The sequence below is a fragment of the Cavia porcellus genome, unplaced genomic scaffold (genome assembly GCF_034190915.1).
Source record: "Cavia porcellus strain 051 isolate PalLab524CR breed Dunkin Hartley unplaced genomic scaffold, mCavPor4.1 scaffold_10, whole genome shotgun sequence".
Taxonomy (NCBI): domain Eukaryota; kingdom Metazoa; phylum Chordata; class Mammalia; order Rodentia; family Caviidae; genus Cavia; species Cavia porcellus.
Genome location: NW_026947493.1, coordinates 56,494,084 through 56,511,932, shown reverse-complemented (window position 1 = coordinate 56,511,932; position 17,849 = coordinate 56,494,084). Strand labels below are relative to the sequence as shown.

The 17,849-nt window shown below is 37.0% G+C and overlaps 1 protein-coding gene across 1 annotated transcript in view; it reads left to right on the top strand.

Moving 5' to 3' along the window:
* Fabp12 (fatty acid binding protein 12) overlaps nt 1-17,228 on the top strand; it is a 61,856-nt gene extending 44,628 nt beyond the window's left edge. The window contains exons 3-6 of the mRNA XM_063257499.1: nt 1,263-1,351; nt 2,840-3,012; nt 4,514-4,615; nt 6,109-17,228. Coding sequence (XP_063113569.1) covers nt 1,279-1,351; nt 2,840-3,012; nt 4,514-4,615; nt 6,109-6,159 — 399 coding nt within the window. The 5' untranslated portion in view covers nt 1,263-1,278 and the 3' untranslated portion in view covers nt 6,160-17,228. The remainder of the gene's footprint in view (nt 1-1,262; nt 1,352-2,839; nt 3,013-4,513; nt 4,616-6,108) is intronic.
* Nucleotides 17,229-17,849: the final 621 nt, after the last annotated feature.

Sequence of the window (17,849 nt, the reverse complement as noted above, 5' to 3'; positions counted from 1 at the left end):
CTTAAAGGTCCATGCAACTGACTGAAGAAGGAAACACTTAAATATGTTCTGTGGTTCAGTCAACAGGTGCTGAAGGCAGGCTGAAAATTGGCAGTGATTTTATTATACTTGGGATGGGAGGTGTGTTTTAGAAACTCACAAGGAAACAACACAGTTCAAAGTTATGTACCTGTTCTCGTTTTGTGTGGAGTTCTCGGTGGCTTGAGATAAAAAATATATACGTAGTCATTGATAAAGCAAAACAGTCCAGTAGGTTTTCAGGAATCTTAAATGAAAGACTGAAAGACTGTAAATGACTGAAAGATGTTTGTTGTAGAAGAATATGGATGGACAAGTGGGAGTTAACATCAATGTGTGAAGATTTTGTCCACATATTTGTGGACAACAGTGTCTATCACTTGAATGACCAAGGTGACAACGTGGCTTTGTCAGTGGGCATTAGGTCTAGTCTTAGAATTTCATATGGTAGAAACACAAATGAAGCCCACCCATGGACACTGTCTTATGATCAAGCTACTGATGCTGCTGCAAGTTGAAGCTGTCCAAAACAGAGCCCAACGCCAGTCTCTCTCTCTCTCTCTCTCTCTCTCTCTCTCTCTCTCTCTCTCTCTCTCTTTCTCTGTAAACCATAATCTCTTCCTCTTTTATTCTCTACTTCAATCTTTTAGTCAGCAGCAGTTAGCTGAAAATTTTTTTCTACCTCTGATGATATTTTTATGTCATATGTCAAATGCTGTTTTTATTTGAACTCAAATTATCAAGGAAAATATAAAATATCTGAACAGCTAATAAACTGGCCTCTTCTGAACCACTTTTGGTTAGAGAAAGACAGGGACTATGAGTCCCAGGCCCACCTGCATGAATGTGGCAGGTCCTGGAGAAGGAATGGTGTCTATATTTGATCCTTAATCAATGCTAGGAAAGTTAGATTCAGTCCTTCTAAAAACTACTGAGTTTCCACTTTGAACCTGACTAAGTTACATTTAGGTGATTTTCTCCTTTAGATGGCAGTAATGAAAACTCATAAGGTTTAGTGTTCCTCATTTTTTCCTCCTGATTTTTCTCACTGCTTTCTCTACTCAATAATATTTTAAAGAGCATCAACTGTCATCCATATGAAGCCATGTTTAAATTTTAACATATTTTAATGCTTATATCTTATACACTGAGTAGCTACTTTGAAGATAAAAATACACAATATATTACTTATTGTTATTCTATTATTTTGTTATGAAATTTTGTTTTATTTGCTTTTTTAAAAGATAAGTTTATCTCAGAATGGTGGATGAGCTTCAAGGAACGTGGAAATCCATTTCTTGTGAAAATTTTGAAAAATATATGAAAGAGCTGGGTAAGTCATGTTTGCTTACATATCATATCCAGTATTAATGAGAGTTTTGAAAGCACATAACTTGCTGGTATGAAATAAGAACACTTTCCAATTTTAGTTTTTCATATAGAAAAACAGATTAATTTACTACTAAGGTTCAGTTCTTTACAAAAACTAGGTTGGAAATTACTCCATGGACTTATACAGAAATGCTATGCATATAGCATATTCTAAACTAACTAAATAAAATTATTAATTTTAATAAATAATTTAAAATAAACATGTATGGTTATTTTTAAGTATTTTGTAAATATTTTCTCCAATCTTTGTAGAATCTTCACATACATCTTTGCACCTTCTGGTAGCTGCTTGGTATTTCTTTCTGTATGTTCACAACCCTCCAGTCTTTGTTCCCATTCTTATTGTGTCTTCTTTTCCTCTGTTGTCTAGCATGTCTTTTCCCTTCTTTTATAAGGAAGCTTGTTATTACACTTACAGTAGGTTTCAGTCTGAATATCCAGGATAATCTCTCCCTCTTAATGTCCTTAGATTAACTGCATTGCAAAATTCCCATTAGCACAATGAGTAATATTCACAGGCTCCAAGAGCACTTCATGTCTTGCGATTCTGCTTTACAATATTAATTCCAAGAGCCACAATGTAGTATTTCTCTTGTGCTATATCTCCTCTTAGAACTTTACTTTAGGCATTTCCGCATATGGAATACTGTTTCCATTGCAAACATTTCTACATGTGCTGCACGAAGCAGTATGTACAATGATGTTCGTTGCAAAATTTCTTGTAAAAATAAAACTGGAAGCTAATTAATTGTCAATGGCAGCCAAAGGGGAAGATGTATGAAAAATGCCTGCTTGTGTACTGTGTACTGACATGGAAAACTCCCAAGACATGCAAGCGAAGGAGAAAGGAAAGTTATATAAAATTAATGAAATATAATACTTATATTTTTAAAAACCTTATATAGAGGGGTGGTTACACAATATTATGATGTAATTAATGCCACTGAATTATACACTTAAAATGTACAAATGGCAAACTGGTGTTAGATCTATTTTATCACAATAAAAAGTACACAACAAATAAAACAAACCATATATATGTATATTTGCATATAAGAATGTAAATTAAGAGCTAAAGATCCAGAAGAGTCTATACCAACTATTTCATTTGTGTGAGAAAATTGTATATTTTTAAAATTGAGAGATGATTTATAGCTTTAATCAGATTTTTCAAAGAGTCTGCAAATCTGTAAGATTAATAACTACTAGACTAGAGAAACAAGGCTGCCTCAAATAAAAACTGGACACATTTTTTTCTGTCAAATCTGTTTTACTATATAATGGTAGAATTATTAGCTTGAGACATTTGAATTCATGCAACATTAAATCTGTGTAACACATCTTCTCCATAGCAAAGGATGATACAAAATACTTGAGTTCTTCAAGCCATCAATAGGTTTAACTATTTGTCCATCCATCTGGTTTCTAGGAATAGGACGAGCCAGTAGGAAGCTGGGCTGTCTGGCAAAACCCACTGTGACTATCAGTACAAATGGAGATGTAATCACCATAAAAACCAAGAGCATCTTTAAAAATAACGAAGTCTCCTTTAAACTTGGTGAAGAGTTTGAAGAAACCACACCAGGTGGCAATAAAACCAAGGTGAGATGTACAACTGTCTTTTGCATAACTTTCCTAAGGGCTAATTAGAAAATTTTCCAAGTTAGCCATAGTAGCAAACACTTTAGGCTAAAACTTAAGTCTGAAGATACTGAGCGTTAACACACATAGAAAGTTCTTGGGACGCTTATGGAAAGTGCTTACTGCTCAGTCCCGTACCTTGGGGCACTGATATCTGGGGTGAGCACCTGCACATGCATTTTTAACAACTTTGAATGAAATACCTTAGCAGTTCACATTTTGAGAATCATTTTTTTAAGATTACCATTTAGTCCTCTCAGAAACAAAAGTTGTCTCCTCCTGTACATAGAAACACAATGAATAAAACGTGTGTCGGCTGGTATAGGCAACGCTATGCCTCCATAACAGATGAATCACAAGCTCTTAGTGACTTAATACAATGGGGGATTATTTGTAACTCAATACACAGGCAATGTTGGGGGTGGAACTGAGGGAGTGTGTGTGTGTGTGTGTGTGTGTGTGTGTGTGTGTGTGTGTGTACAGGATTTCTGTCCTGCTTAATCTCTCAGGGTTCCAGGCCAAAGAAGTTTTAGCTACCTTGGAACTAACTTGCAGTCTCCTGGGACAACAAGACATAGGGAGGGAGAGAAAGGCAGAGGGGAGAGAGAGAGAGAGAGAGAGAGAGAGAGAGAGAGAGAGAGAGAGAGCTTTTTATTATCTCAGCTTGGAAGTGACACATTCAGGTTTCACTCCTTCTCACAGCTCCAACTGCAACACACCAGTTTACTCATAGTTCTTATTTTATTTCTGTTTATTGCTTATCACTTGTTTCTTCACCCTTGAAGGTAAATATCTCCAAGACATTAAAGACATTATTTCTCACTTGTTTCACAGAATCCAGTGCCTGGTACGTAATAAGTGCTCCATACATAGTCAATGTTTGAAAATGAACTAAGAGGAGATTGTTGATCTCATTGGAGGGGAATATCCTAAAATAAGCTATTTTAAGTATATCACATGAAAGGATAGTTACTAACTTAATATGAGATCTCAAATTCATGTTTGATATAAAATGAGAAGATTTTGATGAAAAATGTTTTAAAAAGATTTCTATGCTGGGTTTATTTTTTTAAAAACTACTATAACAAAAATACTGCTTGGGAAGGAAAACAGGAAGATTTTTCTTCTTAGGCTCTACCAGTGGGAGTTTGAATTAGCCTCATGTATATTCTGAAGTTGAATTTGCTTGTAGCTCTTTATTCAAATGATAATACCTTGCCTATATGACAAAAGATGGAAAAGATAGTTTCACTTAATTTTCAAGTTATTATGTATTTACTGTTGTAAAATGTTTTTCCCACCAGAAGAATCACCAACAAATTAACTGCTGGAAAAGTCTTCAAATAAATGGAATATAAATACCACCCTGGAACTCCCTGAGAGCATCACAACAGCTGAAAAACATTGACACCTGATAACATGTTAATGTTCAAATCTGAATTAGGTCCTGTTTGTTTTTCAGAGTACCATAATCTTAGACAACGACTCCTTGGTTCAAGTTCAGGACTGGCATGGCAAAGAAGCCACCATCCGAAGAAAGCTGGTGGATGGGAAGATGGTAGTTGTAAGTTGAGCTGTTTTTCACTATTTTCTCTGCTATTACAAAACCTAATATGAAATCACGTAAGTAACTTGTTTTGAAACAATAAAAATGAATGTCATTTTTCTCTTACTTTAAAGGACTGACGGAAAATATTGGAAGATTGCAACATTTGAAAAGTTGCAAAATACGTGTGAACTGAGGAGCTAAATAACTAGCAAGACTAAATAATTCTTTGACTCATGCATGAACAACAATAAACATGTGTTTGTGTAGTAAAGGTTTCAGCAGGGACTGAGGGGTGTGGCCAATCCTCCACGTTTACCAGGATTAACTTCTCATTATTTCACCAAATCAACACCAAACAAAAGCATGCAATGAAGTTTGAACTAGGGCTAAACACAGAAGGGCTGTTTTCTTGGCTGTGGATGGATGAGTTAACAGAAGTAAGAAATGATACTGAATTGTCCCCACAGTCCCATATTTTTTTATATCATTTATCCAATCCTCAGTAATCCTGTGGCGTAAGATTTACTAGCCAGTTTAACAGGTAAGGAAACAGATTCAGACACTGACTTTTCTAGGGGTAGAAAAATGTGGTAATATTGGAATTAAAATCCAGTTGGCTTAATTTCAAAATTCATACATTTTTGAGTCCTTTCTGCTCTTTAAGAGAAGAGTGGAGGAAAGAGTATCAGCAATTCTCCTCTTCTGAAACCTCACCTGCACCAACATTAATAAAATGATAATTTTGGACATAACATAAAACAGATCCAAGGAAAGATGCAAGATTTATATGGTAGTAACAAACATACCTGTATTTCTTAACATGGAATTTTTTTCTTTCTACAAAGAAGAGTGTATTTTGTTCCTTGAAATATTAGAAGAGAATTAAGAATGATTTTATCTTTTCTTATAATAGGATTATAATTCTATAATAAGATAATAACACGCAATTAAATAGTTTAATGAATAACCAATAAACAAACAGTTCATTGGGCAGAGCGCTAGATGCAGAATCTGTAGGTGTGGCTTTCTATCCCTGCCAGTCAGTAGTATGTGACTTTGGCTAAGTCATTTACTCTCTCCAAGATTCAGATTCCTCGCTGAAATATGTAGTACCTTCATGGAAGGTTTTCGGAGACAATTAATTATGATCAGGTACACGTATCAGCACTCTAAAAAGTATATCATATTAATCTAACAGTATTATTGTTTGTAATGATAGAGTATATAAAATAGCAAAAATGCTTCAATGTGGGCATTTAAATATTTCAATAAAAACTTCAATTGCAAATTATATGCCTTGCTTTTTATACACATACAAATATATACTATATACACATATAAATATATACTCTATATGCCACATATATACCATATAAATCACATTTATCTGTATTGTCTTCTCGAGATTTTTAGAAAACGTTATGTACAGATAGCATGTGATTTTTATCTTCCTATGTGTTGATTTCATCAGCAATATTGAAGTACTTCATCCTTGTTTTGTTTTCTAGGAGAGCTCTGTGAACAATGTTATCTGCACACGGACATATGAAAGAGTATAAACAACCTCAGTCTCCAGGTCTCAGCACTGTCCAGCTGTGATCCAAACTTCTGAGACTGCTGGAATAAAACTCCAAAGTGAAATACTATGACTGTTAATAAGAGAGAACCATATCAACAGTTTTGGTTGCTGTTAATTAAGTGCACCTATATGATATATTACTGTGACACTGGTAGTAATGAGAAGCCATGGGACAGATCCACTCAGTGCAGGCTCAGGAGCTTACATTCAGACAGACACTTCACACTGATTTTTTTCTTCCCACGCACATTGTGTTCATTCTTCATATTTAACACTATTTGAGAAAATAATAACAATTTTAATAAACTTCTTAAGATATAGTGCTCCTTACAGGTTGCACTTGAGTTGTACATGAAAGAAACAGGTTTAGACTAAGATGATAACAGAGACTCTAAACGTAATACCAAACTTATTACGGAGAATAGCATACCCTCTGCCACTATCACTGTAAGCCACCATCATGGGGAGTCTTCTGTTCAGTTTGCACCAAACTTCATGCAGTGTTAGGCCAGGGAGGGATTTTACAAACCGAGAGGATTGATCACTTTGTATTACAAATGGGAAACAGACCCTAATCAGTTAACTGTATACCTCAGTGTCAGTGATCTAAGGAAGAACTGAAATTCCTCAGTTACTAATCTCATAACTATAACAAAGTGAATTCAGGTTGGAACAGTCAGGAAGAACCAAGTTTACCAGGTATGCCAAGGGCAACACCACATAAATTAATGAAAGAAACAAGCCTCCTGTTGTCTCCCACATGAGTGGCAGGATGCCACAGCTTAGTCTAGTTAGGACATGGCATTTGGCTACTAGAACTTGTAATTTCTCACTGCTTATTTGCATGAATTGATGTATAAGGGATCTTGGTATGCCAGTAGAAGTAAAAAACATGCTTGCTTATTTATTTATTTTTGGTCTGCCAAAGTGATGAAGATAACAATGAAAAATATAGAAGGTCATTTGTCCCCCAAGCTGCCAAGGCAAGACAGAGAGGATTCCAGGCAGAGGCTGAGAGAGTTGTTATCCTGAAGCCCAGTGTGTGGTTCTGGACATGAGCAGCTGTAATACAGGACTCGCAGTAACAGCTTGCTACACACCATCCCTATCAGAATTGAGCTCAGATTTGCTTTCACACTCCCAAGGTCAGAGGCTCTGGGAGTTTCCGGAAAGCCCTTTAGCTGTGGTATTCGGGTGAGTTACTTGCTGTGGTAATGAAAATACTCACAGGCAGCAGGGACCCAGTGTGAGAAACTTTTTAGTAAAGGAATAATTCTTGGATTCTGTGGGAACACAGGAGGAACATCCTGATCATTCTCAGGAATACTGAGTGGGCAGAGGCTGGGAGTCTGGTGGACTTTAAAACGCTGCAATTCTACATGAGCAAGTGCAAGCAACAGTGAACATCTGGATATTGGTTATCATGATTTTATTTGTCAATAATCTGGTAAGGTCTGGAGAGATTTCAAAATGCACATAACAGCAACTAAAGACTTGAAGTAGAGCTGAACACTATGCCTGCCTACCTTTCCATTTCCTGTATTAAGTTGAGAATCGCTAAAATAGAAAGTCATTCACTGTGATTAATGGAACTGCATATGCATGTACCTCATCTATGGCTGGGCATCTGTCTAACATTAAACAAGATACACCCTTGCTCCAAAATGACACTGTCATTCAGGATTTGCTGCACATTCACTGTGTGCCAGTCCCTGCGTAAGAACTGGTGGGAGGAGAACCATCCCATGTTCAGTGCCCTTGATGGCCTCTGTAGAGAAGTGCCGTGCTGGGAAATGTGCTATTCAGCTTTCTGTCACTATTACAAACACCTGAGATAATTTTAAAGGAGAAAAGTTTAATTTGGCTCACAGTTTTGGAAGTTCTATCCGTGACTGTTTGTCCCCATTGTTTTGGACCTATAATGAGGCAGCACATCATCAAGGAAGCACGTAGTAGAGCAAAACTGCTCACTTCATGAGCAGGAAGCAACTCAGAGTGAAAAAAAGAGGCTGGGTTACACAGAGTGACATAAGACCTCCCATTTCACATCTTAAAGCATCTCTGTCTCCCAGTAGTGCTGCCCTGGGAGCCAATCCTTTAACAGATGGAACTTTGGGGGACATTCAGGAGCCAAATTATAGCAAAAGGCATCACATGGTTATGCCAATGTCAAGGAATTTATAAGGAACAGATTATAAAGCCCATTATTTCACCTGCAGAGAAACATCCTATGCTACTTTCTTGGTGGATAACGTCTAGCAATAGGGTAGCAGATTCATCAACAATGAAAGGGCAGAGAAGCACAGACTTACTTCTGCATGCTCTTACTTGATAATTTATCCCCTGTGTCACAGCCTTGGTACAGTTTGCATTATTAAGCTAAAGTTGGTAATCATTTCAGGATATTTACGGAATATGGAGTTATTCCTAGTGAGGCTCAACCTATTCTTAGTCCTGGAAAAGTTCTGAGTTTTTAAGAAAATCATATTTGGTGGTTCATATTTACCAAACATATCCCTAGGATAGAAATTAATATCACTAAAGTGAAGGTATTTCTGTTTATTTAAACAATATTGAATCTTTTCTATTAGTCAATGTTTGGGAGAATAATGTTCCACTTGAATAATTGAGTCAATAATAGACTGTAATGAGAAATGAAGTAACAATAACAACTGTGTTAGTCAGAGTTCCAATCCTATAACAAATACCTGAAATAATTCAGCTTAATAAGAGGAAAGGTCTGTCTGTTATCTAATGGACAGTCTTGGGGAAGTCATTTCCAGATCGTTAGTATCTCAACAAATTGAACAGGACATTCAGAAATAAAGTAAGATTTATTAAAATTATAAGAAATAAAAATGCACTTCACAGAGTAGGAATAAGCCAGTTAGAAGAGCTCACAGTCCAAACAGGTGCAGGCATTGAGTCTATAAAGAGTATAAAACTATGGGAGGATCCACATTTGGAGACTGACAGAAGTAATGGCCCCGTGGGGTTCCTGACTTGGCCCGCCCATCAGAAGAGGGAGTTTTTGACCACACAAAGATTTTAGAGTAGGTGTTATGACATCCAGAGTCCATGGATGGCAAGTCAAAACCAGAGTGTAAAGGAGGCTGGACTCATGCTAGGGTCAAGTGCTATAGTCTTTCTTTTGCATATGTATGTGAGGTTGTGGGGGAACAGAGTGACCTTTATCTTTTGGGGCATTGCTATTGACATTGTCTTCTTTGATCTGATTTCTCAATTTTACTCATGGCTTTCTGTTGTACACTTGTCCTTGCTCCTACCTCAGTTTGGCTCATAGTTTCAGAGATTCAGTCCATGGTCAGTTGGTTGCTTTAGGGCCGATGGTAGAGTAGTACATTATGGTGAGAAGTGCACCATGAAGTGAAGGTGCTTAGCTCGTGGTGGCTAGAGAACAAAGAAGGAGAGAAAAAGGTGGGGCTGGAGTCTGAGTATTCCCTACAAGAGCATGCCTTAAGGATCAAACCTCCTTCCAGTAGGCGCTACCTCTTGGTTTTCACTGTCTCTTAGTATACTACAGACTGGTGACCATGTCTTCAATACATGAACATTTGGAGGTCAATGAAGATCCTAGATACAGCACAGAATTGTTTTTGTGTACTTACGAAACGACAGGCATCGTGCTTAGTATTTCCATTCTATAATCCCATTTTTTTGTGAATTATTTACAAAGGCATAAACTAAGACTCAAAGAGATTAGATATTTTGCTTAAAGTTCCTCAAAGCGATCAATACTAGAGTCAGAGTCCAAAACTAAGTCTTTGTGCCTTCAAAGTCTCTGTTCTTTAACCAGGATGTCAGAACATTTCTTCAGAAATAAGGATTATAATCCTATAACCCTTAGAGTTTCTTTTGGAATTCTGTGTCATAGTAAATATGGCAAGTAAATGCATAGTCAAAAGTATTAACTTGAATTTATGAAGCCTGAGAAATGCACCTTCCTTAAACTCTCAAGCTCTGAACTGATCAGAAGGAATGCACTTTGAAACTGAATATTTAAGGAGAAAAGAAGCAACCTTGATTAATATAATACCAGTGTAAAATATTACCAGTGTGAAACATCTTTTCCAGCAACTTGTCACTCAACCTACTAACAAAAAAAGATTAAAATCTAAAGATATAAGGCAAGAAGAGTTAGACTAAGAAATGATCTGATGAATTTTATAGCATTTATAAATGAGAATTTATGAAATAAACTGAGAATACTGTGTGTTATAAATTTAGCTCACCTTTATATTGACAGTGTAGAAATGTCACATAAACCAACATTTAGCAAAGGTAAGAGTTTGAGAATAGTAGAGTAAAATTTTTCATTTAACAGGTTAGAGAACGGAGGTTCTTTTGAAGAAGAAGGAGACAATATCTTGTTGGTAGTCATCCCAGTTCTATTTGGTGCTTGGTTTGATTCCTAGAGAATTACCAATTAAGACTACCAATTCTCATGCAAATGTAGACATGGAGAGTTAGCATTTTATGACATTGATGGATACATACATCTCAGTTTCCACCACCTACCCCCATTCTTACTCTTCAAGGATTGGGAAAAAGTTATGTCCTCTCCTGCCTTCTAGGTAGGCTATCAGATGCATCTTCTGGATAATGAAGTTGTCAGAATGGAAGGTATGCATCAGTGAAGTAGGTTTGTACTAAGCTATCCTGAATGCACAGATGAGGTCAAAAGAAACATAGGATTTGTTTCTAATTATAAATTAATCACAAGGTCTGGCTTTGCTTTGTGTCACAAATAGAATATTAACCAATATATATGAAATAGCTAATTTCAGATACTAGTAAAACAGTAAATACAGGCTCAAGACGCCTTAGGAGAGGAAAACATTTTAAAAGCACCCTGACTATTGTCCCAGCCTTCTGTCTGGGCACTTTCCCAATGAAAGTGCAGTGAGTGAGTCCCAAGAAGAGATGATGACCTCTCAGAATTGAGGAAAGATACAGGACAGTAGAGATTTTAAGGCAATTAGGAGATGAGGGCAGGATTCTGGAGAGAAAGTCTAAACAAATAGAATATGAAACAAATTCAAGGCATTTTTTTATCTAGACAGTATCCTTAGCTGTGCATGCATAAAGTTATACTAGAATCAGAAATAGAGAGTTCTGACTGAACAGTTTGCAGACCTCAAACAGAGCACAGAGTTGGTTAGGTTAAGACCACAGTATAGGCTCTTGGGACTCAGCTCAGATATTCCAAAGAGTCCTCAGAAGGATCATTTCTTAATGCTAAGACTAAATCAACACTAAATTTTAGGACTCGTTTAGACTTGTAAGTAAAAAGCTGATCTGCGAGTGATTTAAATTTCTACCAGAACGAACATCAGCATCTAAAGAACGAACGACACACATGAAAATGCGAGCACTCAGTTACTTTCACCGTGTCCATGAATCCAATCCAAAACTGTTATGCATGACCAGAAGCAGGAAAACAGGATATACATTTGGAAAAAATCTGCCCATGGGTGCAAACCCAGTCACACGTCTATAATTCCAGAACTCTGGAAGACTGAGGCAGGAGGGTTAACAGATTTAAGGCTACAGTGGGCAAATCAACTTAGGGGGACCTCATCTCAAAATTTAAAGAAACAAAAAAAGGAAAGAGGTGGCTTGGAATGCAAAGGCTTTGGGTTTAACCCCCAGAGCTACCAGAAGAAGTAGAAGAAGACAATCTAGAAATTATATAGATGATGGAATCAATAAAACATATAAATATGCTCAAATGCTGAAGGATTCAAGTGAACCTGAACATGTGAGATAAGGGGGAGTAAAACTATAAAGTTTCTAGAAAAATTCAAATATCTGACATGAACATTTGCTAGGTAGGATTAATAACAACTAGAAGCCAGTGAATGAAAGACTGGGGAACTTGAAAACATCACAGTGGAATTTATCCAGGCTAAAGCACAGACTGAAATGAAAACTGAAAAATGCTTTCGGCTAAAAAGAGGTCCCCTATCCCAGGGGTTTACCCAGGTAAACCTCTTTCTGGAGGGAGGAGCAACCACAGCTCATTGAATGCTTGATATAAAGGTGGGATCAGCCCAGGATGAGGTGGAAGTTGTGATCCCCAAAAGGGTACATACTTGACAGTTGGGGGGGGGGCATCCTGAGTGTGGGAGAGGGGAGGATGTCACAACACCCACTACACCGTTCTTTTAGCAGCCTTCAGTTGGACTGCAAAATGCTATAAACCCTGATATATGCAAACCCCCGTGAAATTTAAAAATTTTACAATGACCTTTTTATCTTTTACACAAGTCTTCCTTTATTACATTTAAACACTTAACTTATATATAATCATACATTATTTTAAAGCAAAACTACTTTTCTTGATAAACTCTAGGAAGGTAGAAATTTTTGGTTTCAATCCTCGGCTTTGGTTGATTCTTGTATTCCATGTATCCAGAACACTGCTAAGACATGCTAAATAAATAACGAATAAATCAATGAATGACTCGGGCTCCGTTAAAATGGTGCTTCCTACTGTCTTCCTCAAGGTGGAGCTACGGACAGTCACAAAACGGGTTACAAAGGAAAGGAAGTTCTTTTCCTAATATACCCTGTAACATCTGATCAATTTTCTTTTATTATGTACAACTTCTAAGAAAAAAAAACCTTCTCATGTATTTGTCCCATTAGTCTTTGAGTTCATTTTCTTACTTGTAAGACTGTGAGAGATGTTGGATTTCTTACTTTTCCCTGTGAATATTTTTTGGGAGATATCACAGCTAAGGCTTACTATTCCCTTATTATGTTATTTATTGCTTATTTATTTATTTATTTTTTTGGTGCTGGGGATTGAACTCATGACCTCGCGCTTACCAGGCAGGCGCTTACACTGCTGAGCTAAACCTCCAGCTCCTGTGTTATTATTTATTGCAGAAAGATTTATCTGACAGACTTAGATATATTCAATGCTAAATTTTGCAATCAATTATTTGTTTATCTTTGTGATGTTTCACTGTACAGCTTTAGCACAATTTAGTAATCTATTCATTTACTCATGTGCTTCTGAATGTTGGACAATTTTCTGTGAACATTTGTGCATAAGGATGGAACAGCTGTATCATAAGGTGAATATTTGCTTAATTTTAAAGAAATAGACAAGCCATTTTCCAAAGTGGATTACTATATCCCCACCAGCAGTATATGAGAATTTCAGTTTCTTCAATCTTAGCTGACAGTACAGTCAGCCTTTTAAACTGTAGCTACTCTAATGTGTGGATGGTAGTGCTTTTCGGCAGCACACATACTAACGTGTGATAATAATCACGACTGAACTTTTCAAATGATTTTTTTAGGTTTAGATCAGTTCTTTATGTATTCATAAAAACCTGTAAGATATAGATATAAAGGCAAAATTGTATAAGTGAAAAAAAATAAATGGAAGGAGCAACTGGGCGTGGTGGCTCATGCCTGTAATCCCAGCACTCGGGAGCCTGAGGCAGGAGGATCGTTGTGAGTTCGAGCCCAGCCTGGGCTACAAAGTGAGCTCAAGACCAGCCTAACTGCATAGCGAGACCCTGTCTCAAAAAAGACAAAAAAAAAAAAAAAAAAAAAAAAAAAAAAAATGGAAGGAGCAAAATTACTGTTAGATATTCTCTAAAACATTCACTCTAGAACTAAGATTCACATGTTTAAAATGAACCTTGTGTATAGGAAAGGTAGTCTAGGAGGAAAAATTTGAAAGGTGGTGTGAAGGTTTTCTCATACCTTTCTGCCTCTCTAATATCCTCCAGCTACACTATTTTCATTGGCTCTTCAAAATGTTGCTATCTTGAAGAGTTCTCTTTTAAAGCCAAGTGTTACTGGGAAAGGAACACACTAATCTCAGTTATTTCCTACCACTGGACAAGCTCAGGCCTCGCCAGCCAGGTGTTACAGGAATGGAATGCAGAGTCCACAGGGAGCAGAGGTATCAGGAGCCTGGCTGGGGGTGGGGTTGGGGGAGGTGTGTGTACAGGTTACTGATGCAGCTCTCTCCTGTCACCCCTCCTACAAAACAGGACTTCACATTACTCAAAAAGAGCACACGGATGTGCACTGCCCATGTTGTGTCTGGAAAAACACAGGCCTACCACAGACACTAGGCTTTTTGAATGTCCTGCAGATGTATACCAAGCAGGAGCCCGGATAATGTATCTTTCCTAAAAATGGGTAAATATCTTTGATTCCTCAGAGGATGTCTTTTCCAGATTGCAACTAAATTATTTTGCTATTTTCTAGTTGGCTCATATTTAATCTCAAGAATTACAGACATTCAGATTTAGGAATTCTAATAAAATTTAGGAGATAAATAAATGAAAGACTAATAAGAAATTGGATAATGTTACAATCACCTGTATTAAATAAAAATAGTCCATTGATCAGCAGAATAAAAGCAGATGTGAATAAAGGATATTTAAAAACAACAGACTTCATTTTTCTGAAAAGAGCCACCAGGTAGTGATTCTGTGATGACTCCTGAAATGCGATGATCATACAGAACCTCAGCTTGGAAGGAATGTGTGGAGTTGACAATGTTTCTCCTAGTTGCTGGATCTCCCCAGGTTTCATGCACAAGCCCGCACATAGGCATTGATTTTTTTGTTTGTTTTCCTTTAGAAGCAATTATAGTTTTTGCTACTGGTACTCAAAATTAAATGTGGGGACTCTTGCTTTACACCTGGATCATCTTGATCAAGTCACCAAAGATTTCTATACCTAAGTCTAAACAGCTGCAAAAATGGGCTAACAATTGTGCACACATCATAGGGTTGGGAGATTAGATTTTTTTACAGTACATAAAGCACTTAGAACACTGCCTGGCATATAGTGAACTTCATGTAAATATTATTTATGATTACTATTAAGGAGGTGGAGTGCTAAAAATTTTACCTGTCTAAAGAAATCACAAGAAATACAAAGGAATGGATGGTTGAATAGCTAAACTATTTGATAATATTTAACTATTTCCTGTCTTTAAATTAATCTTAACCATTAGTTTTGAGTCAGAAAATTCTTTAATAATTTTCAGTTATGTTTTAGTTTCTAACTATGTTGGTCTTCAATTGCCATTAGCACCTATACTGTGGTTCTCAGTGCAACCTTCTGCCCATGTGCTGTGACCTTAGTGTTTCTCTTTGCTTGTGTCCTTAGCCCGCCATACCGTTGGTTGTTACAGTTAAGTAGGAGCTTTGTGTTCCTCCTGACCTCTTTATGCAATCGATTCCTGTGTTAATTAAGACACAGTCAGAGCTCCTGCAAAGTGGAAATATTTATAAGTCTTCTGTTATTTGCATTGGTGCTCCCCAACTCTAGAGCACCTGTTAAAAGTCAGAACCTCAGAAATAAGAGTGGATGAGAGCATGAATTGGGTTTTAAGAACCAGAATTTTCAAAAGAGTCTGAAATCCAGATAGATATACATAAATGCAGGGTCGAAGTAAATACTTTTATTGAGAGTTATGGGCTTCTTGTTGTCTTTCACATTAACTTAGCATTAGAATAGGACTTGAGAATTGACTAACTACTCTTAATTTCTCCTATGCACAGAAAATGTTGGTTTTCCAAATTCTCACAATGTAAAGGGCAGAAATAAAGTCTGAACCTCTGGATTACCCATACTCTTTATATCGTGTTTTTCCTTCCATTATAATTTAGTTCTGAGGTCAAGTTCACTTTTTTTTTTTTTTGGTCTTTTTGAGATAGGGTCTGTTATGCAGTTCAAGCTGCCTTGAGATCATTTTGTAGCCCAGGCTGATCTCAAACTTGCAAGGATCCTCCTGTCTCAGCCTCCTGAGTGCTGGGAGTACAGGTGTACACCACCACAGCCAGTAACTTCATTATTCTTAACATAAAATATTTTCAAAAAATTTTACAAATATTATTATTATTATTTTTCCCTTTGAGGAGTAGGAATAACCCTATCAAATAACAAGCTGAACCACTCAGATATACTGATCTTGGGGGTGAGCTGAGCTAAAATTCACATGCTTGAATTTCTTTCTTAAATGAATAATTATGTATAAGAAAGCAACATGATTATTGCAGTTATCATTATGTTCATCTTCATCATCATCACCAATTTTTAGCTTAGTATTAAAGTCATTGATTAATCCCAATCCTTGAAAGTGTCACCAGGTTCCTAAGACCTGTGCGAAATACAATCGCTGGTTAAATGTCACAAACACATAACAGGAAGTACTTGAATCAGAGAGCACAGGAAACAGTCTAGAGATGTAAATACACTTTTCAAGGTTAGGCTACTAAAAGTTAGCAGACAGGCTCTTGGCATATAGCTGTCTCAGTAGAGTGCTTCTCTAGCATGTGAGAGGCCCTGGGAACAATCTCCAGCACCACAAATACACACATAGAAGCAGGCACATGCGCATGCACATAAGTTTGCAAATGATCTGAGACTTTGCACCAGTTAGAAGTAGGCCTATAAGAGAAGGTTCATAGACAAGATACCATCTCACAGTTCTCTGGATTTGAATTGCAACATTACATCCCATGAAGGGAGTTTTGTCACTGGGTAAAATAAAACAAGTCAGAGTTCAGAATGGAAAAGATCTATTTTACTTCAAGCCAGTTATGGTCTGTATTTCAAGGATACAGGCCTAACTTATCCGTTATTCACAGTGGCGTAAATCACATAACTCACAGTTCTTGGAATGACCCATGTAATTCTTAGTTTTTAAAAAAATTCGATGAAAAAAATGAGCTTTCAGGGTCAAAGAATTTTTTGATTTCTTTCTCACACCAGAACAATATAAAATTTTAAGGCCCTGGGAAATTTAAATTTTGCCTAAAACAGTAAGCATATTTTAAGTACTTGTTATTATATCAAAAATAGCTTTTGCTACTGATATTACTATGGTGGGAGGAACCTGTGAACACGAGGCAAGTCAGGTCCAAGAAAGGATAATGCTACCCCATAACACCTCATTAACTTTCAATATGTTTGCTGTTTTATGTGTTCACCTATCCCTAATCTTTTGGTCCCAATGCTTTTCGAATGGTGAATTTTAGTAAACTCCCTAGAAGAACAATGCTCCCAGATGCAACCCCATTGTTTGCTTAACTGTAGCCCATAGATGACTTTTCATGACACTTGCTTTCTTGGCTCCTTTGTTTGTTCCACAGCCCCACCTTTTCCTGTTTTCCTACAAAACATACTCTGGAACACTCTGACAGTATCAGGTAAATGGTCAAGAAAATTGGCTATGGGATCAAATAACTTGTAGCTGCAGGTTTCATTAATATTCGGTCATTTCAGCAATCGTAGACAGGGAAGGTAAAGGTACTGGTGGACCACTGAAAAGCCCTTTCTACAAGAGAGGCATTGCCAAGCCCGGTGGCACATACCTGTAACCTCAGCACTCTGGGAGACTGAGGCAGGTGGATTGCAAGTTCAGTCTCAGCCTGGTCACTATAGGGTCTCAAGGAGACCCTGTCTCAAAATTAAAAGCAAAATATGTTCTGAATGTAGCTCAGTACAAAGCTCCTAGATTCAATCCCTAGTATTGAAAAATTAATTAATAAGATAGGATAGAGACTTTGGGAGGAAGGTTTGATGCTGCCTGCTTCAATATTAAAATCATAATTGATTGCATTCCTCTCTATCCTCAGGGTATCTTAGGAAGGTCTAGCTTGC